This window comes from Neovison vison, chromosome 6 (genome assembly GCF_020171115.1).
Source record: "Neovison vison isolate M4711 chromosome 6, ASM_NN_V1, whole genome shotgun sequence".
NCBI lineage: Eukaryota > Metazoa > Chordata > Mammalia > Carnivora > Mustelidae > Neogale > Neogale vison.
Window position 1 is genome coordinate 172,306,927 of NC_058096.1, and position 22,984 is coordinate 172,329,910.

General features: G+C 49.7%; 1 protein-coding gene across 8 annotated transcripts in view; it reads left to right on the forward strand.

Annotated features, from left to right (window-relative positions):
• ATP2B2 (ATPase plasma membrane Ca2+ transporting 2) overlaps positions 1-22,984 on the forward strand; it is a 284,665-nt gene that overhangs the window by 160,761 nt on the left and 100,920 nt on the right. For all 8 annotated transcript variants that reach the window (XM_044253000.1, XM_044252999.1, XM_044253001.1 and 5 more), the window contains one exon: positions 9,090-9,607. In XM_044253000.1, coding sequence (XP_044108935.1) covers positions 9,409-9,607 — 199 coding nt within the window. In that variant the 5' untranslated portion in view covers positions 9,090-9,408. The remainder of the gene's footprint in view (positions 1-9,089; positions 9,608-22,984) is intronic.

Below are 22,984 nucleotides of genomic sequence, written 5' to 3' on the forward strand. Positions count from 1 at the left end.
TCTCCTCCCTGCAGGAGAGGGGGGGCCTGGGGTTCTCAAGTTTCCTGACCTCACCCACCCAATCCCTCCCAGGCACCTACCTTTGTCCAACCATCAATACTTCATCCCCAGAGACAGCTCCCTGGGCCCCATTAGTCCACAGCCAGAGCACTGAACAAGCAAAACCTTGTGCTTCACTATAGGAAGCCAAAGAAAAGGGCAGGAGCCTGGTCTGGTGGAGAGAAGGGTGTTAGTGAGGGGGGCAGGCTTAAGAGGGTCTGCATGTATATGTTTGAGATCTGGCCCTGCCACCCCAACCAACGACCTTACACCAGTAACTGTAGTCTCTTTCTCTGTTTTCTCCCCTATAAAATGGGAGTGCCAGCAGCCCCTGTGTCATATGGTTGTTGTGAAGGACTAAATGAGATACCAAACATTAAGTGCATATAAGAGCTTGTCATGTAGTAGGTATGACCCAAGTTTTGGCATGTAGTAGGTATGACCGAACTGTTGCTGTAATCATGATTTTTTTTTGTCCTTCCTTCAGGCCTCTGCTTATACTGCATGGGAACAGAGCAGGGTGTGAGAGGGAATGAGGCAGATAAAAACAGGAGAGGACACTGTCACTATAGCTAGTTAGGACCTAGAGAGTAGGCAGTCAGGGCTGCAAAAAGGGCCTTAAGGAGTTCAGTGTAACTGTAGGGAGAGTTGTACACGGTGAGAGATGAGGCTGGGGAGGTGGCCAAAGCATTTTGCTAAAACCAGAGAATGCAGCTGATCTGTCTGATCCCAGGCAGAGCCTCCATCCCCAACCTTCTCACTGCATGTCCCCTCTTGCAGCCCAAATCTCACCTAACACTTTTTTGCCTCTTCTAGGCTTTCTTGCCTCCATCTGCTAGTGACTTTACTGTTTTAGCTTCATCAGAAAACTCTCAAAAGATTTTTTTTTAAAGGAAAGAATTCTAAACAAGGAGCACATAAAGGCTATAAATCTTAAAAGGCAGACACTGCCATGCAGAGGTCCAGGGTGGACAGGAGATGTCAAAGGTAGCGGATGAATTCTGATCAGCTTGTGATTCCCAGGTTCCAGAGCATTTCTCTTTCCTTTTTTCTCCACCCAAGCAGGACTTGGCCTACAACTGGGTGATGCTAAAATGGTCTTCTGAGACTGAGCATCTATCCAACCTACCCACTTACTTTATAGAAAAGGAAACTGAGGCACAGAAGAGAAAACACTGGTCCAAGGCCATACTGTGAATTTGGTGGAAGGTAATGGGACACAGAGAAAAAAAAAACAAAGGCTTTGGACTTGAACAAACAAATTTAAACTATGCCAGATGCTATCCAGATAGCTTTGGCCATCTAAAACATCTCTGAGCCCCGGTTTTCTTACCTGTGAGGTAGGAACAGTGACACCGCACAGCCCAGGGAAACTGCAAAGCCCTAGTGATTTGCTTGTAATCACTATTTTTTTTTAAGATTTTATTTATTTGAGAGAGTGTGTGCACAGAGATAGAGGGAGAAACAGACTTCCTGCTGAGATGCGAGCTCGATGGGGCTCAAACCCAGGACCCCAAGATCATGACCCGAACTGAAGGCAGATGCTTAAATGACCAAGCCACCCAGGTGCCCCACAATCACTGTTAATAGTAATGGTCAAGCCAAGATTGGGATCCAGAAGATCTGGCAAGAGTCATTTGGGTTACATCATCCCAAAATCTAAAGCAAAGTTGTAAGGATCATTTGACTCAGGCTGCAGATTCTGATCACGAGGTTACTGGGGCTTTTTGTGGCAGAGCGAGCAGATCTCAAATGTCAGGAAGAAGGGTCAGAGCACCTCTCTTGCTCTCCTCAGAATCCTAGTGCCCAGGACAGGCCCTGAGATGCACCTCTTCAGGTTTATTCAGTGGGTAGAAGGATGGAAAGATGGAAGGTTGGAGAAGTAGACAGGTAGACAGATGGATGGACAGCTGAAGAATGAATGGCTTGATGGATGGACGGATGGAAGGGTGGATGGGTGGGAGGGTAGATGAGAGAGTACATGAGGAGCCTATAGGACCAGAAATGGGGTTTTTCCTACCATCTACCATTGACAGCTCCTCTGGAGAGTGGGGGATAGTGCAGGGAGTTGACCCTGGTGGGCAGCTAAGAGCTGAACTGACCCTCACTCAGGCCAGACAGGGGGGTGAGAAGCTATGCCAGAAACCCTAGATCTCTCACAGCCCACCCCCTGGCCCTGATTCTGCCATCTGTGCCTTCAAGGCTGATGCGTGGTTGTTTCTGTGGGATTTTTTTTTTTTTTTTTTTTTAGATTTTCCTTTTCTGGTGAACAGGATAGGAGTTTTCTAAAAATAGCGCTAAATTCGCTTCTGAGGTATTCATTTTCAATTCCCTTCCTCTTTCTTCATTCTCTCTCCCCAACTGTTAGAATTCCAAACCGAAATTGTCATTGTCAACTTCGATGCACACCCATGAGTGCGTGCACACACACATATACTGTGGGGCTTGCACACTAACAGACATGGATGCAAACATCTCTGCCTCACTCACACTCACAAACACACACTCATGCTGACTCCAGTAGACCTGTAGAGCAAGCCATGTCTTTCAGGGTTACTTACACCAAGCACATACATGCTGACACTTCACAGGGACCCCCTAACACACCCATGAACATAAAGTCTCTTGTGGGCCCAACCCAGTGCTGGCATTTTCACACTCCTTTGACTCAGGTGTGCCCCAGACTACATACTGGCTGTGCTGAATGTCCACCATAACACACTCAAACAGACCCTGCATACATACCCACACTGACATGCATACCCACACTCCCATAGTCAGTCCAGATCCACCAGGCTCTCTCTTTCTCATATACATGCACACACCTAAAGGACATTCCTTCTCGGGGAAGGACCATGATTTTCCAGGTGAGGCTGAAGGAGAAGCAACTGTCGCTCTGCCCCCAGCTGCCTGGCGAAGTTTACCCATTTCCCTGGATCAGCACCAAGGAGGAAGGTTCCCATCACCAGGACAGGAAGGCCCTACTGAAAAAGAAAGGCCAGAATTTACATCCAGGAGACAAAAGGAAATGTTCTGCCCCAAGGAAACTAGTTAGTTGGGACCAGAACAGAAGGGATATTTCCTTGTATGTTGTGCCACACAAGCTAGGACCCTCCCGAGCCTTCAGACAGGTGCCAGTGGCATTGTGACTATGGTACAGTTGGCCTGAGTTCTGAACTAAGGACAGCAGTGTGGGGGTGAGCAGAGGACAGAGGCAGGAATTAAGTTAAGTTAGCAGTGTAAGAACAGTCACCATTTACCAAGTTCTTCCTCTGTGCCAGGAATTGGGCTAAGCTCTATCTTGATTAGTCCTCCCAAAACCCTATGAAGTAGGCTGTCCAGTTGGCTCTGTTCAGGAGGAGGAAATTGAGGCACAGGGAGGTGTTAAGAGCCTTGCCTAAGCCACAAAACTATCAAATAGCAGCACCAGGCATCACCCAATATCTCCAGATGGGACCTGTGTCCCTCGCATCTGTCATTGGTACTACTGACAATTCAGAGGAAAGAGAACTTTAAAAATACATATTAAGGTGGCATTTAAATTCAGCACATCTTAAAACAGAAGGGTTCTGCATCCGAAAGTTATTTTTAGCGCATATTTCATTTGTAATTGTCCCAGCTCCCATCCTTCAGTTAGGATTGAAAAAGCTGTTGGTTTGGAGTTTTGGTGGTTTTTTTTAATGCTTCCTTCAAAAGACAAATTCCTTCTTTGTTAAATTAACTCCAAAAAAACATTGCTCCTTCCTCTGCCAGCATCCCTCCTGGCAAAGACTTTTTATTAAGGCGTCCCTAACTTATTCTTGAGTCATTGAAATGTAACAATACAGTCATTTAAATGCTAATAAGATGAAATGAAATGCATAAATCTAATATTATCAGAACCTTCTCCTGGATTCTGAAGGGCCTTGCCACATCACAGCCTAAAGAGACCCCAGAGAACACATCCAATTCCTTCACTTTCCACATGGGGAAACTGAGGCCCAGGAAGAAAAGGGCCTTGGTCAAGGTGATGCAGCTGGGGCTTAGAAAACAAAGAGGGACTTTTCAGTGGGCTTCAACCCCGGTTGGCTGTGTGACCCCTGATATGTTGCTTAACCTCTCTAGACCCTGGCTATATGCTCCACATAGGCTGATGTCTCAGTTAGCTCAGGCTGCTATAACAGAATACCATAGAACTGAGTGGCTTAAACGACAGAAAATTGTTTCTCACATGTCTGGAGGCCGGGAAATCCAAGACTGAGATACTGGCAGATTCAGTTCCTAATGAGAGCCCTCTTCCTGGCTTGCAGATGGCTGTCTTCTCACTGTGTCCTCAAGTGGCTTAAGAAAGATGATTTCTCTCCTGTCTCCTCAGAACACTAATCCCATTCAGGAGGGCTCCACCCTTATGACCTAAACCCCTCCCAAAGGCCCCACCTCTTAATACCGTCACATGGGAATGAGGGCTTCTACCTATGAATTTGAGGGGACACATTCAGTCCCTACCAATGTACCACCTGTGTGCCCATTGTATTGGGCAGAGGTAACCATGTCAACTTGAGTGCTGGCTGCAAATGAAGCTCATCATGATCATGAGTTGAGAGGTACACTTGCTAATATTGGGGTAGGAGGGATGTCAGGCAGAGGCATAGAAGTCAGTGATGCAGAATGTCCCTTCCAGGCCCAGAGCCTCACCCAGAGACCTCATACAGAGGTATCCATGAGGCCTCACAGCAACCTATAAGACAGGTAGGTCAATTCCACTTGCAGACAAGGCCCAGAAAGGCTAGATGACTTCTCCAAGGTCACACAGCTCATTTAATCTCTTAGCCATAGAGGAGTGGCTTGTGTGGCAGTGTGGCAGCAAGAATATCAGAGTCCAGTGGGCTTCGGCAAAGGAGACAGCTGCCTGCTCCATCTTTACCTCACACCCATGTACACAAAGAGAAACTAGGAGTGGAGGGTGGGGGGAGGGTGGATATCTCAAAGAAAAAACGTATAAATACTGATTCTGCTATCTTTCCAGACCCCAGCAGACCTATAACATCAATGGGTTAGGAATCAACTACTCCATTTGATAAATGGGGAAACTAAAGTCATAACTTCCAGGGACAGATGACCCAAGGACTGAGGCATTCATTCACCAAGCAATTATCACGCGCTTTCTGAGGGCCGGGCCCCATACTAGGTACAAAATAGACATGGCTACTGCCCACACAGAGCCCTCTGGCTCCCAAGGAAGGGAGACAGAGAAGTAGGTCCAAGCAATAGAGTGTGAAGTGTAGGATGATACCAGAGGCATCCAGAGTTGGGAGCATTTATACAGTCCTGGGTGGTCACGGAAGGCTTCCAAGGAAAGCACGCTGTGCTGAACAGGACAGACCATTGTTAGGGTGGGAAAGTCACAGGTAGTGGAGAGCACTCTATGACAGATACTGGGCAACTATGGAGTTTTCAGCACATCTTAAAACAGAAGAGTTTTAAGCTAGCAGGTCTTCTGTTCTGCTTGCCGGGAGATCATTTGTGTGGCATCCCATAGGTTCTTCTGTGCCAGTGGATTCATACTCTCAAATCAAGCAAATCTGACCAAGTCAAATCAAGTACCAATGTGAACTCTGCACATTAGGACCAACCAAGATGACTAGAACAGGGGTGGTCTGCATGAAAGGCAAAGCAGGGGATGAGGGGGTGGGGCAAGGGCTGCATCAGAAGAGGTAGCTGTGATGGGAAATCTCAAAGAAGGAAGTTTGATTTTGTTTTCGTTTCTTTTCAAAAAAGGAAGTTAAAGATCAATCGCTACAGAGGCAGACTTCTGATTTTTAACTAATTTTGTCGTCCCAGAATTGCTTCCCTTCTTACACACAGGTCCCTTCCTGCACCTTTTCCTATGCCCGTCTCAACCTTTTCGTAACAGACAGTTGCATATTTGAGTTTCTTTTCTGTTCATCTTTTGGCTTAAGTCCTGCTTAATCTACATGGGAAAGAAATATTCCCTACTCGCGCTGAGAAGAAAGATCTTTCCTGATACCCTGGGCAAGATCAGATCTTCCTGCTCTGGACAGCTGTAATAGCTATCACTCCCCATTATGGCAAACTCTTCATGCTATAGAAGTCACTCATTTAATTGTCCCTCCTCCACACCATCAGCTTTTGGAGGGTAGGAACTATATCTGGATCATCAAGTGCTGGGCCCAGAGTAGGCGTCCGAAACACAATTATTGAATGGATGATTGGATGGATGGATGGATGGATTGCTGAAGATCATTGTTTGTCTTAACATAATAGTTAAAATCACCAGTAGCCCATTAACTCATGCCTACTATTGTTATCATAAATATAATTACTCCTAACAATTCTCACAGCTCATGCTGCCAGAGATGTAATTATCAGTGACTGTGAGACACACCACAGGTAGCATGGGGACAGATCAAACAGCACCTTGGGTTTAGAAAATCCCTTGTGGTTTGCAAAGCACTTCTGTTCACATATGGCACTTCATTTACCCATCCTAAGAACCCCATGAGAGCGATTCACAAGTGGAGGCAGCAAAGTGTCCTGGTTATGGGTGTGGCTCTAGATGCAGACTGCCTGAGTTCAAATCCTAGGTCTGGCACTCACTAGCTATGTGAACTTGGGATTTATCTCACCTCTCTTGGCCTCGGCTTCCTCGTGTTGCTCTAGGGGAATAACCAGACTACCTACCTCATAAAGTGCTTATATGGATTGGTAATAATCACAATAATTATTGAGTGCTTCTAATGTGCTTGATTTGGTTCTAAATATTTTACATCAAATAACTCATTTAAGTCTCATAATACCTATGAAGTAGATATTATTATTCTCCCTCCCTTTTTTTATAAGATGAAACTAAAATTGCATGCTTCCTGTTCTACTGGGAGGTGGAGGGGCTAGAATTTGAATCCAGAGACTAGTTTCTAGAGCCCCTGCAATTAACCTCTGTGACATCTCTACATAGGCATCCTTGGTCCCCTCCTCACTTGCTTCTCCTAGGGATGCACTGTTTGGGTCAAAACTCTGGGGGTGGTACATGCTAAGATGGCCAAGGACCATGCATGGTGCTACAGGACTGGGGGTGGGGCCCCCAAACACACTCTGTCTCTGTTGTCTTGTGTTTCTGCTTGCAGCATCAGGACCACTCTCTAAGATAGTCATTGCTCCCAGTGTAAGAATAAGCCTCCTGCATCCTTGAGTAAAGGTGCCATCGTGGAAGTCATGACAGGTTTCCCCTGTGGCTCCAGAACCCCCTGACCCATGGCTGGGAAGCCCCATAACCCAGGTGGAAGCACAGTGAATTTGAACATGGTTTATAATTATTTCCCAATAAATTGAGAGGTAGCAAAGGGACAGGGGACAATGATTATTATTTTACAGATGAGGAAACAAAGCCTTGGGAAAATGAAGGGAGGAGCTTGCCCAGGGTCCCAGAGCCAGGATTTGGGAGGACTTGGATTGAACCCAGTCCTTTTGAACCCATTTTCTCTGACTCAAGAGCCTGTCTTGTTTACTGCCATCAGGCACCTGTCACCCAACCTCTGCTCTTCGGAGTGTAAGGAGGGAGCGCCCTCTAGAGGAAGGGGAAAAAGCACCAGGCTGGGAGTCCAGAGATCAGCCCACCTCTGGACTCCTCCACTCTAGCTAGCTCTGTGTGGCTCTGAACAAGTTCCTTTCCCTCTCTGAGCTTCTGGTTCCTTACTAGAAAAATGAAATTGACTCTAAAATGCCTCCAGCACTTTTTTGCAAAAGGAAAGGTTGGTGAAGCAAGGAGATGGGGAAGGGGACAAGGGGAAGGAGTTGGGGCTAGGTTGGGGGCTCAGTCCTATCTTCCTTCCCCCATACCTTCCCCCTTACTGTCCCAGACCTAAGATAGCCAGCTGTCTGTGCCTACTGGGTGGGGCCAGTTCCCATGCCAGGCCCAGCCAAGCTTAGCAGAGGCCCTTTGTCACCCAACGCTTGCCGGGGACCTTGGCCATCGGTGTTGGGTGTCGGGGCGGATTGGATTCTCTCCTGGCAGCCCCACAGATGCCACACTTCTGCAAGGGTGGCCGGGCTGGCCGGCAGGGAAAAGCCGGTGCTCTCTCCTCCTCCTCTTCCTCCTCCTGGGCTCCCTGAGGGATGTCCTAGCCGCTATCTGTGGTGCTGAACTGTGGGGACCCACAGGTGAGGGCTCCGTGGATCCCAGCTCATGCTGGGGCCAAGTGTGGGGAGTGGGGGGCTGCTCAGTGATGTCCTGGTGAATATGCATGAGCTGATTCCTCTAGCCAGTCCAAGGGCCTTGATTAATGTGGTTGGGGACTATGGGTGAGGGTGGGCGGATTTTTCCCATTCCCTTGCCTCTGAAACTAGAGTGGGAACCACAGTCTATCGGCAGATGTAGGTGGCATGAATGGAGGAAGCATATATGCTGGGGAGCCTGGGGGGGCGTTACTTAGGGGGTGGGGCTGTGCTCCAGACTGTGAGAGCACAGTGTGCGTGTAAACAAGACTGTGAGCACAGGTATTTTTGAGGAGAGGGGGTGGGAATGTGAAGATGTATTCCTAGAAGTGCACTTACGTGGGTAGTGTTTATGGCAGGAAGGGGGGTGTCCACATGTGTGAGGTGGATTCATGTATTAGTGTGTATGTATGGCAGTGAGGTGGGCCCTGAAAGTAGGCAGGTCAGGTGTTGCAGAACACCCCAAGTTGTCTATGTCAGAGGGTGTGTGTACCAGGGTGCGTGTCATGAAGTCATTGTGTTAAATAGCACAGTGGACAAATAGAGTATGTTTTGAGGGTACATCAGTCTGTCCCTCGGGGGTGGCATATTGTAGAGTGTCCAGGTGGGCTCCAGTATGTTTAGATTCACAATGTGAGCTGGTGTGTTATGGGGTATTGTAGGAAACACCCATGTAGGAAACACCAATGTATATATGTAGGGGGTGTTAGTTGGGGTTGTCTGTGTGTGTGTATGTGTGTGTGTTTGTGTAAGCACACACAACCTGGATCTTCCTGAGCACCTGTCCCATGAAGCTTCTATGCCTGACCCTTGTCACAACTCTGTGCTTGTCCCCACAGGAGCCACCGCCCCTGACCATGTAGATGCCAGCTCCAGGGAACAGCATGGACCCCACTGAATGGAGACTCCTGGGTCTACAGCCCTGAGCCCCTCTGGCCCCTGGACATTGCCCCGTGCCCAGGGACACCCTTTGGAGCTCACCACCGCTGTCACCAGCCCACCTCGGCCGCCCCCGCCCCCTGGGACCCAGAGTCGGCCACCAGGAGCCACAGTCATCCAGTGAGGTTGTGCTAAGGACAGCCACGCGGATCCATCGCCCAGCAACCTTTTGTCCAGTGCTGACCCTTGGGCCCACCCCAAACAGGGACTGGAGCAAACATGGGTGACATGACCAACAGCGATTTTTACTCCAAAAACCAAAGAAATGAGTCGAGCCATGGGGGCGAGTTCGGGTGCACAATGGAGGAGCTCCGCTCCCTCATGGAGCTACGGGGCACCGAGGCTGTGGTCAAGATCAAAGAGACTTACGGGGACACTGAAGCCATCTGCCGGCGCCTCAAAACCTCACCTGTTGAAGGTAAGTGTGGAAGATTTGAACACAGTGCTTGGATTTGGGATCCCACCGCCCAGCCCCTGACCTCCCTTCCCCAGGCCCCAGGAACCCCCTCACTGGGCTTAGACATGGGACCACAACATTGCCACCGTGCATTCAAATCCAACTCCACAACCCATGTCACTGGCCTGGGTTGTGTCCAATTGTCCCAAATCCAAACTCTGTTGGTGGGGCTCCCTAGGTCTCTGGGGCAGCCATGGGCCATGGAGCTGCTGGAAGACAGGGCAGGCAGGCAGATGGGCCATTAGGGAAAGTTGAAAGATGCCTGTGTGTGCCTTGCCCTAGGGATGGGAGAGGGGCTCTTTTGTAACTGCCAAAATGAGCAGACCTAGCATCTCAGGAGAAAGAGGGTTTCAGCTTCTGGGGGCTTGGCTGAAGGGGACCAGACCCAGGTCATCAGCTGTTGGACAGAAGGAAGAGAAACCAACCCAGCTTGAGCACCAGAGGGTAGAGTTTGGGTCTGCATCCCCCCAGTTACTTTCCACTTGCCATTAGGGAGAATTCCCTGCATAAACCCCAATGGTGTGGGTGTGAGGCTTTTCCCCAGCACCCCCCAGTCCTACAGCTTTGTGCAAAGAGGTGTGTAGAGCCTCAGTTTCTTCCTGTGGAAGATGGAACCAATGGCTACCTCATAGCACCTACTAAAAACCTGAGCATACAGCAGGTACTCAGTAAGTGGCAGCCATTATTATTCTAAGCAATGGATGACAATCCCTGCCCTCAAGTTATCTGTATCACAAGGTAGGAGGCAGACAGTATCTGAATTCTTACTCCCATGTGACAGATGAGAAATCGGAGGCTAAAAGGCCCTCCTGTCCTGTCTCCTGACTCTAGTCCCCATGCTCTGGGCACTGCTGGGCACCAATCTCAATGCATTTCCTACAGAGGCTGCCTGGGGACTCTGGCCACTCAGCTAGGCAGTTTAGAAACACCTTCCTTTCTTGGTGGTGTTTGGTTTTGTTTGGGGCAAGAAGTAGAGTTGAGAATAGAGGAAACATCCTTTCTTGACTGCATGATTCTAACTTGGAGCTTCGGAACAGCCACATGGGCCCTGGGAGGGGAACGAACTCTACCTGGGGGCTTCTGGGCCTCTTGTGAACACAAGTCTGCAGAATGGTCCATGCTCACCTCCGCCATCAGGTTGGTGTCCCTAGTATGCTAGGAGGCAGGGTCACCCCAGTATCTTTTCAATGGGACAAGGAGATTCTCTTGAGTCAGGAAGTCTTAAGTGTCTCTGAGTCTCAGGCTCTGCAGAGAGCCTGCTGGAAGCTGTGGTCCTTTTCCCCAGGAAAACAAAACAAAACAACAATAACACAAAAAAATACATACTATAGATGTGGCTCACACTGTCAGCACATTTACAGAGCCCCTCAAAGCCATGCCATGGACCTTGGCATATGGACCATGGTATGGAGAAACCCGCCTCCCCTGCCCCTCTGCCAGCCTCTTGGACCCTGGGAAACTGAGCAGCCAATGGCCAAGCTCCAGCTCTGTGCTTGGCCATCACCATTTGGTTCACTGTTTCCCTCCACTGTGTACTATTGGAAAAGCACAAACACACCAAAGGGCAGGAATCCTGTCCTGCGCCTCCCATATATCTAGTGCCCAGTCTGGTACCTGGCACAGAAGAGGGTGGATATCTGCCCAGTAAAGCCGTGAGATGTGGCCACTGAGTCACTAGCCCACAGGGAGCTGCTGAGTAGCCAAAACAGCATATAATCCAGTCCAGGTGTAGCATGGACCTCAAAGCTCAGAGGAGAGGTGAGGTGGGTGGGCAGGGAAGGTCTGGGAAGGCTTCCTGAAGAAGGAGATACTTGAACTTGGCTATGGAGGAAAGAGAAGGAAAATCATGTAGCATGGCATAGAGCAGCATTTTTTTAGATGGAATTCCACAGAACGCCAGGGCACTGCAAAAAGGTAGGCATTATGTGGAAAATAAAGGAAACCCAGCTTCCTCTTCTTTACAATGGAAGGAATAATGACATTTCTGAATATCACTTCACTGCCTGTGAGCCATGTGTGCTTTGGGGTCTTTGGTTTTACCTCTCGGACCTTGGTTTCCTAATTTCCTAATTTTCTTTCATGAGGACCAAATAAGATCTCTGATGGGAAGGATCTCTGAGAGAGAGGAGAAAGTCCATAGCAGGATTAACCAGAACCCCTGCTGTGTTGGTACCCAGAAGGATCTCCCAGGGTGCAGGCAGAGCTGGAAGAGGTTTGGGGAAATGCAGAACATAATGCTACAGACCTCAGGCTTGGATGACCTGGTTTCAAAACCCAGCCCTACCATTTACCAGTTGTGGGATTCTGGGCAAGGTATCAACCAATCCATGCCTTGGTTTCCTCATTTATAAATTGGGACAATAATAGTGACTGTCTCATAGGGTGGTGAGGACACAGTGAAGTAGCTTAGAACAATGCCTAGCCCATGGATAGTGCTATGTGTTAGGATTCAGGCCCAGAGACTCAACACCTTCATTTCCCCATCAGTAAAATAGGCTGTGAACACTGAATGGGACTAGGCCAAGTGTCCAGTCTCTAAGTCTCAATAAGTGTCAGCTCTTGTTGCTGTTATTTTCATTATGGTTATCATAACCCTGGAAGAAACAGGCATATTCTCTTGGAAAGGGTGGAATTTGACCCTTCTGGAATGCTGGCCAATGCCTGTGAATGGTACAACCAGGCTGTGCTGTGTTCTTATTACACATGTTCCTAGAAGCAGGTGTTGCTACCCCATTTCACAGATAAGAAATATGAGGGCTCAAGGTCACCACCACTGTCCACATCAGAGCAGACTTTGAACAATTCCCAGATATGTCCTCATCCCTGAGCCAAGCATGTGCACCTGGGAACTATCCTCCCAAGGGGCCTTCTGTCTGATGAGGGCCTCAGTACATTGGGGCCACCAAGAAACTTTTCTTTAGTCCCTCTCATGTTCAGCATTCATGCCCTATTTGGCCCTCTTCTGACTTCAAGAAATGCTGGGTCCTCCAGCCCCAGCCCCCAGCTGAAAAGCCACATGGTCTGGGGCTGTGCCAGCTGCAGACAGGGCCTCAGGTTGCCCGTTCCCAACACTCTGTGCCCTTCGTTTGCTGACGTGAGCAAGGAGCCGGCCTCTGAGTCACACTACAGGAAACTGCTCCAGGCCACGCAGAAATTAGCCTTATCCTTCACATCCAGCTAATTTTAGGCAAAAAGATCTCTGCAAGTGATAGAGTGGGGGTTGACACCGTGAGAAATCCCCTCCCATCCAGGGCACCACCTGCTGCTGGCACGGACCAGGGCTTAGCTCCCATGGCCTGGCAGTGTTGGAATTTCCCCCTGAAGGCCTGACTCTGGTGACAAATCAGGGGTAAACCTGGCTCCCTGTGAGGCCAGGGTTGGCCTCTGTCTCTGACCTGAGCTCCATTCCTTCCCTCCTCCACTGTTGGTTCCATTCCACTCTGGCAATGCCCTTCCCTCCTTGCCCTCCACTGCTTCCTTTCCTTGCACACCCTCCCAGGATAGGACAGGAGAGCCCAAGACCTAGGTTTAAATCCTGACAGGCTTACTCTTCTAGAGACATTTACTCTTCAAGGGACACACGCAGAGAATTCAGTTAACTTCTCCGAGCCTCAGTTGCCTTATCTGTGAAATGGGAGTAATAACACTAGCCACCTTACAAGATGTTGTGAATATTAAGTTAGATAATCCACATGAAGGGCTTAGTGTGGTATATGGCATACCCTAGACACTGCCAAAATGATGTTCATTATCACTGTTATTATTATAGCCAAATATTTCTTATAAAAAACAACATGCATCAGCTCTATCTCCATGAAAGAAATCAGCAGTTAAATAAGATGGTACCAGGACCCCTCAGTGGCATGGTTGGCTGGGCATCTGACTCTTGGTTTCAGCTCAGGTCTGATCTTCGGGTCCTGAAATCTAGCCCCACATCATTGGGTTCTGCATTCGGCACGGGGGGGATGGTCTGCTTGAGTTTCTCTCCCTCTATCCCTCCCTCCCCTGCGCTAGTGCTCTCTCTTTCTCTCTCTCTCCCTTTCTTTCTCATTCTCTAAAATAAATAAATAAATCTAATGAATAAATAAGATGGTACCAAACAAAGAGTTAATATGCTACCAGAGAAGGCTTCCCAGAGTAGGCTGCTTTGTGGTGAATCTGGAAAGCTGGGTGATAGGTATTGGGGTGGCCCGAGAGGCCCCAGAGGCAGGAGCTGTTTGTCACTCTTCACTGTGTCTCCTGCATCTGGTCCAATGCCTGGGGGCTCAAACAAATATTCACAGAAATAAGGGAGGAAGACAGAGAGGTGGGGGATACCCCTGGGGCCCTTCTTTGTATGGGCTGGAAGGCTGCAGCAGGGGTACAGGACATGGGAGAGCCTGCATCACCCATGGAACAACTGGCTTCAATTCCCCAAGCTCTGAGAGGCCCTACCCTGAGCTGCTTGGCGTGCACACCCCTTGTCCTTCACCTCCAGGCCCCCATACCTCAGGCTGTCAAAGGGTGCAGGTCCCTCTGGGTTCTTCCTGAATTGAGCTTCGCCTGGTGGGGGGCACAGGGGAACAAAGAAGGGGGCCAATGGGCGGGGGAGGGGGGTGGTAGGAACTGGATACTGGAGTGTTGTGAAACGGAACCTCCGGTTAATTTTGTATGAATCCTACGGCCGGCCCAGGTGGAGGAGAGAGTGGGGCTGAGGGAGGAGAGGAGAGTGGATCACGGGGACCGTGCCTTGTGTTGCATAAACACAATGTTAAACCAGAACGCCCCTCAGACCAGCAGGGCCTGTGTCGTCATCCACAGAGCCGCCGCCAGCTGGGCACGGGGGAGGGTGTGAAGGCAGCGTGTGTTTTAAGTGTCTCTGGGCCCCAGGGGGTCGTCTGTCTGTCGTTGTGGTGCTCTATTTCTCCATGTGTTCCATTTCCCCGAGCATCACTGGGGCCCAGAGAGGTTGATGGGGGAACCAAGGCAGCCACAGATTCAGCAGTGTCCCAGGCAGGTGAGGCTGGGAACCCCTCAGACACAGGGTCCACATGGGGAATTCATGGCCTGGCCAGAGACACACAAGAACACCTCTTACTGGGGTCTTCCCGTGAAGTGATCCATGCCTGGTCTTAGAACCCAGGACTCTCAGGTGTCAAGTCTGGAGGAGAAAAGTTCATCAAAATACTTAAGAGGCTGAGGAGATGTAGCTGCCTTCTCAGAGACATGCACGGGTGGCAGAGGGGAGGGCATGTAGGCTGGAGAGGCGTTTTGGCCTCACCTCTGTCACCAAACAGGCTCCTGAGCTCTGGCAAGTTACTTAGACTCCCAGGACCTATAGTCTCCTCTGTGAAATGGGAATGGTCTACTTCCCCCTCCACCATTTGGAGACCGTGGGCTGAAAATCCTTTGAAAGTTTTCTACAAAAGAACCATCTTCCAGTGTTCACTGAGGATTTCTATCCACCAGGATTCTCTATGATAGAAACCCATCTCAAACTGGCTTATGCAAAAGAGGGATTTTCTGGCTTGTGCAACTGAAAGGCTCAGGGATGGTTCTAGCCTCAGGCAAGGTGGAGTCCAAGGCCTCCAGGGCCATAGGAGGGCTCTGTCCATCCCTCTCCTTCTACCTCTCACCCACTGTCTTCCCCGTTGGCCTCATTCTCAGGCGGGCCCTCCTGTGAGCTTCAGGCTAAAACCTTCCCATCCTCACCTCCAGCCGCCAAAGGCACCTCTTTCCCCACGGTCCCCTCCCCTAAGTCCCAAAACAAACTCTCATTGGACCACCTGGAATCACGTGGCCATTCTTGGCCCAATCCCTGTGGCCAGAGGATAGAGAAAGCTGATAGGGCAGACAGCGGCCACGTGCTCACCGCAGAGTGGTGCGGGTCAGTCCACCCAGACTGCATGGAGTTTGTGAGGTCGGAGAGGAGGATGGAAGCTCCAGCGGCGTGTACCTGTGGGCCTGCTGGGTGGAAGGCCCATCCATGTGTTGGGGAAGGTGCGCACAAAGAGCGGGCGTGCTCTGTGCCTTTGAGGAGAGCTTGGCCTGGATGGGTAGAAAGGGGAACTGAGGAGCGAAGGCGGGTTCAGGAGCACCAAATATGCAGTGGTCATAGCCAAATCCCAGCACTGTTACCATTCACACTCGTGTAGCAGGCCTAGCTGGGTCATGGTCAAATCCTGGCTGCATTTCTTATCCCTCTGTGAAACACTAGACCCTTCTGTGCCTCCGTTTCCTCATCTGTAACATGGGACAATAACAGTTGCATAAACTCTCTTAGGGTTCCTGTGAGGATCCAAGTAACGTATGTGAAGTGCTTAGTGGCTGGCAGGTGGCAGGTGCTGCATCTATATGAGCTGTTACTATTCTATGCTGAGGAGTCTCTGTGTGACTTTAGGGACAAGGTGGGTTTAAATTAACAGAGAAGTGAAAGGCCGGCTTATCTGGGCAGATCAGTGGGCTTGAGCAACACATGTGAGGCTGTGGGTTTAAAAAAAAAAAAAAAAAGCCCCAAATCTGATTTGCAAAGTTTATACACCCCCCACCACCATCACCAGGAAAAATAAATCCCTTAAAAGCACTAGCTTTCTGTGAAAGTCTGATGAATCACGTGTGGATGCTTTCCAGAATGCCACCCTCACATCTTTCTGAATCATCAATAAAATAAACCCACATGTTGATTGATACGTGCTATCCATTTTCCCAGGCTGGGTCAGCAGAATGTGTGTGAGGCAGACAGTTCCACAGGCTTGGGGGGTGGCCAGAAGGTACAGCACAGTTAGCGGAAGCGCCCGACCCACCACTGACCGAAGGGCTTCTGGGTGTATTCCAGCAAGTCTAGACGGACTTCTTGTTCCATGAACAATGCTATTTGGCTTTGTGGGTGCATGCAGTCAGGCATCCAGAGGAGGAATGGAGGCTGCAAGCACTTGTGGGGAACATTTACAGGTGGGCCTCACACTATGCAGACCCACGATGCAGAAAGCCCGCATCCCCGAGCTACCAGGCAGCGGTAATTTACTGCATGCAAACTCATCAGGGCCAGGCCCTTGCACTGGCTTGCCTCATGTCCTCACAGCAGCCCCTTGAGTGGGAAACAACAGCGTGGAGAAAAAGGGGGTCTTGATTTTTGCTCTGAAAACATCTTTGCTCTGCAGAATAAATATGCACTAAACACTAAGTGCCTACTATGTGCTCGGGAGCATAAAGAACAAGGACTTCGAGTCCCAACTCCACCATTGAGGATTTTGAGCAAATCATTCCATCCCTCTGAGCCTCAGTGTCGCTCTTTGTAAAGGGCATGATCATAATGCCCACCTACCAGAACCATGGACACAGGTGTTCAGTGAATGTCCCATTGCTTCCCTTGCTTCAGTCATGCCAAGCGGAGGTATAGGCCGGCAAGGCCGACACACATGCTCTTGTTGAATGCATGTGTACTGTGTGCTTACAATGTGCAGCTTGAGCCACTTTGCTCTTCTGGAAAGAGATGCCTGCATGCTGCTCAGAAGCAGTGTTTGTGTGTTGTGGCTGTATGCAGGACAGGTGGGAAGGCCAAGAGAGGGAGAGACAGCCTTCTAGGACATTCCCTCTCCATCTTAGGATCAGGGGCAAAGAGAGGGGCATGTCAGACAGGAGACAACTCCAAGGTCACAGAAGCAGGCAAGAATCAGTAGAAAAGGGCAGCCAGTGGCAGGGGCCAGGGTCTCCTTCCAGTGAGAGGGGGGATCCTCTCCTGTAACCCCTCCCCATCCAGAGCTCCCTAAACACTTCCAGGAAGAGGGGTGCAGAGCTGGGTTGTAAATTTCCGTGTCCTGAAGACTGCCCCAGTCTAGCTACAATACCAGTTACATCTGTGATCCTAGAGGTTCCTTAACACATCTTGAGTGCTTGCAGACCAGGTTTGCTGCAGAGTGCCTGTGCTACTACCTCATTTCATCTTTGCAAACAGGAATAGTTTCTATCCACAGCTCAGAGCACCACTATTAATAAGGGGCACGGCCAGAATGGGTACCCAGGCAGGTTGACTCCTGAACATGTGCACATAATCCCCTTACTCTACTGTCTCCTGCTGACTAAAATAACTCTACAGCCAGAGGGGGTGTGCTGAAGGTCGTAGGAGGAGGCAATCCTATCCATGCCTATTGGAGACAAATACAAGAGAGGCTTTCTTTGAGCTAGGTGGCAAAGGCCAGGGAGGAGTTGAATATGCAGAGATGGGAAGGAAATCACACTCTTAGAGAAGGAAACAGCATGAGCAAAGGCCCTGAGGTGAGACCTAGAATGTCATGGGAAGAAATGAGGAATTCCTTGTGCTTGGAGCCTAGGATGTATCTCAAAGGGCAGAGAACCCCAGCCCACAGACTAGGGATTGGTTTTTGTAGACTAGGACTTCTAGTTGGTTTGTTCATGCTGTGGGCAGGCTCCGCTTTGGTAATAGGTGTTTGTATTTGTCTGTGCTGTCCACAAGAGTGTGAAATGGGCATGAGGTGGTATGGTGTGGGGGGTGGGCAGGGAGAGTACAGCCCCTCTGCATGGGCCAAAAGAGCCAAAGAACTTGCTGAATGTAGGGAAATTGAGGGTTTGGAAAGGTGGTTCTTATACTGGGTTCCCAGGCATTCCACAGTGGTGCCCCAGGGGACAGGGAGATAAGTAGGTGAAGTTTTGGGCTTCCTGCCCCACCATGTACCAAAGCAGCTCCTTTTTTATCTGTTTTGCATGGTGAAGCATCTGGCAAGATTTTTTTTTTAACAAAGAGTTTAAAAAAAAAATAAAAGAAAAAAAAATTGAAAACCCTTGATGAAATTGGAGAACGGCAGTAAACTAGAGTATGTAAAAGACTGGGTTGGCACCCGGGTTATGTAAGTCCTCAGTGCCTCAGTTTTTACATCGGTAGAATGGAGCAGGTGGTATCCAGCTCCCAGGGCCCATACTAGTCTATGGACTCAATAAGAAAACACACAGAGGGCCCTGCCTCAGAGGGCCCCGCCTCAGGAGAGGATTGTCTGTTCTCATGTATTTTTCCCCTAGGGGGTGCAGGAAAAGGACACTGAGCCCACCGACCTGTGTTAGCAGACACTGAGCTAGGAAGACTCAGGTGGGGACCATCCTGACTTTGACGCTTATTAACTGAGACCTTCTCAGGCCCGCCCACCTCCACCCTGCAATTCTGCCCCTCATGCTCCCCATCTGGAAAATAAGAGCATGGGTTCTGTTGTCTCTGAGACTCCTCCAGACTCAGACATTCTAGAATTCTAAACACACTGCCTCAATACCCCTAGCAGTACAGACATCAAACTGGCCAAAGGATGGCTGACTCAGAGCCAGACCCCAGTGACTATGGCCTTGAATCTTGGGGGTATAGCTGAGACTCGACCCTAACATATCCACAACCATGCCTGCAGCCCCTCAACCCAGCTCCAGCCCACCCCTTCCCTACCAGGCAGCTTCCAAATCCTACACACACTGACCTCCAAAGGCCCAGGGGTATTCCCTGGCAAAAAATTCTCTGGCCCCCAGAAGCCCAAGGGTCTGGACACCTGTTTCTGATTATTTTGCCTCCCTGGGTCTCGATATCCTCATCTGCCAAATGGGCCAAGGAGTGAGAGATGTTGTTCAGTAAATGCAGGCTGGACTGTCAGTGGTAGGTCAACCTCAGGTGTCTGCCCAGCCTGGCTCCCACAAAGCTTGAGAGAGCTGAAGCAGGCTCTCCCTGCAGACCTGCCTGTCACACGAGAGGCCCTGACAGGGCAGGTAAGTTATCTCCACAGGCCCCCCTCACCACAAAATGATTATCTTACTCCTCCTGGCAAAACCCAGGCCCCTGCTGTAGTTTCAGACCTAGAGCTATTTATAGGCAGTGGAAATTAGCATCTCGGCTCCGGGTTCCCTAGGACCCCCCGCCAGCCTCAGCCTCTACCCCAGAGGGAGACCCCCCTGGAAGTTTTCGTGGTTCCAGCAAATGATCCCAGGGACTACTTAGGAGCAGAAAAGACTGCTCTCTCTGTGTGATAGATGCCGAGAAGATGCCGTGGAGTTGAGAGGCAGAAGTGAGCCCTTCTAGCTGAAGGATCTGGGAAGGTTTCATGGAGGAGGCAGTATGTGAGCACGATGTTGAAGGATAGGCAGGGTTTGCAATGGGGAAGGGCACTCCAGGGAGAGGGAACAGTGGGGACAAAAGCACAGAGTCAGAGAAGAGTGTGTAAAAGGAAGAGCCTTTCATTCTGTTTGGCTGGAGCTTGGGCGAGGGAGTGACTAGAAGTAGTGATAATAATTAGGGTTAACAGGGTGCCTGGGTGGCTCAGTGGGTTAAGCCTCCGCCTTCAGCTCAGGTCATGATCTCAGGGTCCTGGGATTGAGCCCTGCATTGGGCTTTCTGCTCAGCAGGGAGCCTCCTTTCCCCTCTCTGTCTGCCTTTCTGCCTGCTTGTGATCTCTCTGTCAAATAAATAAATAAAATCTTTAAAAAAATAATTAGGGGTAACTGAGCATTATAGATCTTCCAGATAGCACCCTGAGAGCATTATAATCACCATCACCTCATTTAATCCTCCCAACAACCCTCTGAGGTAGGCACTGGGATTATCCTCATTTTTACAAATGAGGAAATGGAAACACAGAGAAGTTAAGTCACTTTCTCGCAGTCACACAGCTCATGGGTGCAAGAACTGGAATTCAGATGCTAGCAGGCAACCACAGAGCCCATACTAGGAGCCTCTGTCAAGGGGTCTGAATGTTAAGCCGAAGGCTTGGGCTTCAATTAAGAGACAGGAGAGAGCCCTAAGTGTTCTCGAGCAGAGGAGCAGTGTGGTCAAAGCAGCTGGTCTGAATTGGAATAGGGAAACAGCCCAGGGAATAAAGGCAATGCAGAGGGAGAGGACAGTCATTGAGAGAGAGGTGACAGAGTTAGACCTGGCCAGGGTGGTGGTAATGGAGAGGAGGGAGCACTGAGCAGCAGGACCCTGCCTGTGATAGGTGATCAAGGCAGGCTCCATTTTTAAGATAGCAGCTGACTGCTCATGGAGGAGACTAGGAGAGAACAGCGGCTCAGAACCCAGCAGAGAGGCTAGACCTAGAGGTGAAACACCTAGATGACAGAGAAGTCATCTCATAAGTGTGCTCATAAGTCCCACACCTGCACAGGGGAAGGTGATCCACAGGAGGGCAGAGATGTGGGCCTGTGCTGTTCACTGCTATATCCTAGCACCTAGAATAGTGCCCAGCACAGAATACACTCAATAAACATGAATGAGTTCACCTGGAGCACTTGTCAAGCACAGGTCCTTAAGAAATGCCAGCTACTAAGGGAGTAGGCAGCAGGCAGAGCAGGAGATGTTAGAGAGGCATAAGGAGAGGGTCACCGGCAGGTAGGGTGTGATCAGGGTGTTTGACACTGGATAGGCAGTCAGTTAGACATAGAGGTTGTCGGGAGAGGTTCAAGGAGGACGATAAAAGAACAACAGCATTGGGGGACAAACTGCTGGATGAGGTCTTGGGAAACATCTGCTGAACAGAAGAGCAAAATCGAGCATTCTCTGGAACTATCTCCCATCACCCACAACAACTCAACTGGGTGAGAGCAGATGTAACAAAGGCCTGAGTGACTCACAGGTGCACAGGACCACAGATCTGGAACAGTGCTCAGGGACCATCCAGCAATCCCAGGGTACACATTGGAACAGAGAGGCCCAGGAGGAAAGGGCCCTGCCCAAGCATAAAGCTCCGACAACCAGGGAGCTCTTAGTAATCCCCACACGTGGAAAAGGGGGCAGGGTCCATCCTCCCTGCCCCCAAAGCATCCATCCTTCTCTCCCCAGGCCCCCCAGTTTTCTCATCCATCCTTGTACGGCCTCTGTGCTCCTTCTCAGGGGCCACCATAACAAATGACCCAGACCAGAGGACTTAAACTATGGAAATGTGTTGTCCCACAGTTCTGGAGGCTGGAGGTCTTAAGATCAAGGTGTTGGTCAGCAGGGTTGGCTCCTTTCTAGAGCCGTGAGGGAAGCCTCTGTTCAGGGCCTCTCTCCTTGCTTGTGGATGTCCATCCTCTCCCTGTGTCTTAACATTGTCTTCCATGCATCTCTGTGCCCACATTTAAGACACCGGTCATAGATGATTAGCCCCACCCTGACAACCTCATCTTAACTTAGTAACTAGTCACCTCTGCAATGACCCGGCCTCCAAATACGGTCACATTTGAGGTGCTGGAGTTGATGGCTGTGGAGGAACTCAGTTCAATCCAAAACATTGTCACTTGAGACAATCACTTCTGCTCTTGAAAACAGTTTCTCTCCTATAAAAGCAGGGACATAAATGGGAACAGATGAGGTCTATGGGGGCGGGGGGGCAGATGAGCTCACTGCCGAATGGACACGTATGCCTTAGAGAGCCTATGGCACGCTGGGCATTAGGAAGTAACGATATGGCCTAAGTGTTAAATAGACGCCCCCAGGTCTGAATCCCTCCTTTGCCACTTCCGTACTTGCTGTGCTATGCCAAGAAAATGACTTCACCTCTCAGAACCTGTTTACTCATCTGTGAATTAGTGCTTATTCATGGGCCCCTGTGAGGCCTACGTGAGGCCTACGTGAGCAGGTGTGTGTAAGAACACACGGCACAGAGTAGGGAGCCTCCAGGGAATGCAGACCATTATTATTATTCTCATTACCATCATCATCGTTCAATAGGTTTTTGAAAGTGAAGCCCAGAGAGGGAAAAATCCTGCCCAATCTCACACAGCCGTCTGGCACGAAACCAAATGAGAACTCAGGTCTTCCCATCTACACTCTCAGATTTTTCTTTCATTTTCTTTTCATTTATTTTACTTATTTTAGAGAGAGTGTGTGTGTGGAGGGAGAGGGAGAAAGAGAATCTCAAGAAGAAACCCCACTGAGCACCAAGCTCAATGCAGGGTTCAATCTGACCACCCTGATATCATGCATGACCTAAGCGGACATCAAGAGCCAAACACTTAACCAACTGAACCACCCTGGCACCCCCAGTCTCAACTTTTTAAACCACATCTCTGTGTGATAATTTAAAAAAAAAAAAGTAATTTCTAAATGCCCAGTATTAGGAGAGCAGTGAAGCCTATTTTCAGCTTCTCCGTATGCCACATGGAACACTGTGGAAAATGGTAGTCGCCGAGAACACGAAGCAGCATGAATGAGGTCTTGAAATAGGTGATATGAAAACAGGGAGGTTTACCAGTGACCATGGCAACAGCCTCACAAAAACAGATGCAAGGGAAGAGAAGCGTAAAGGAAGCATCCCGAAGGGGCCGGTGCTGGGGCTAAGGGGTGAGACTTAGGGGTGATGGTTTTTCTCTGTGTCTCCTTCTGCATTTGTGGGGATGTGG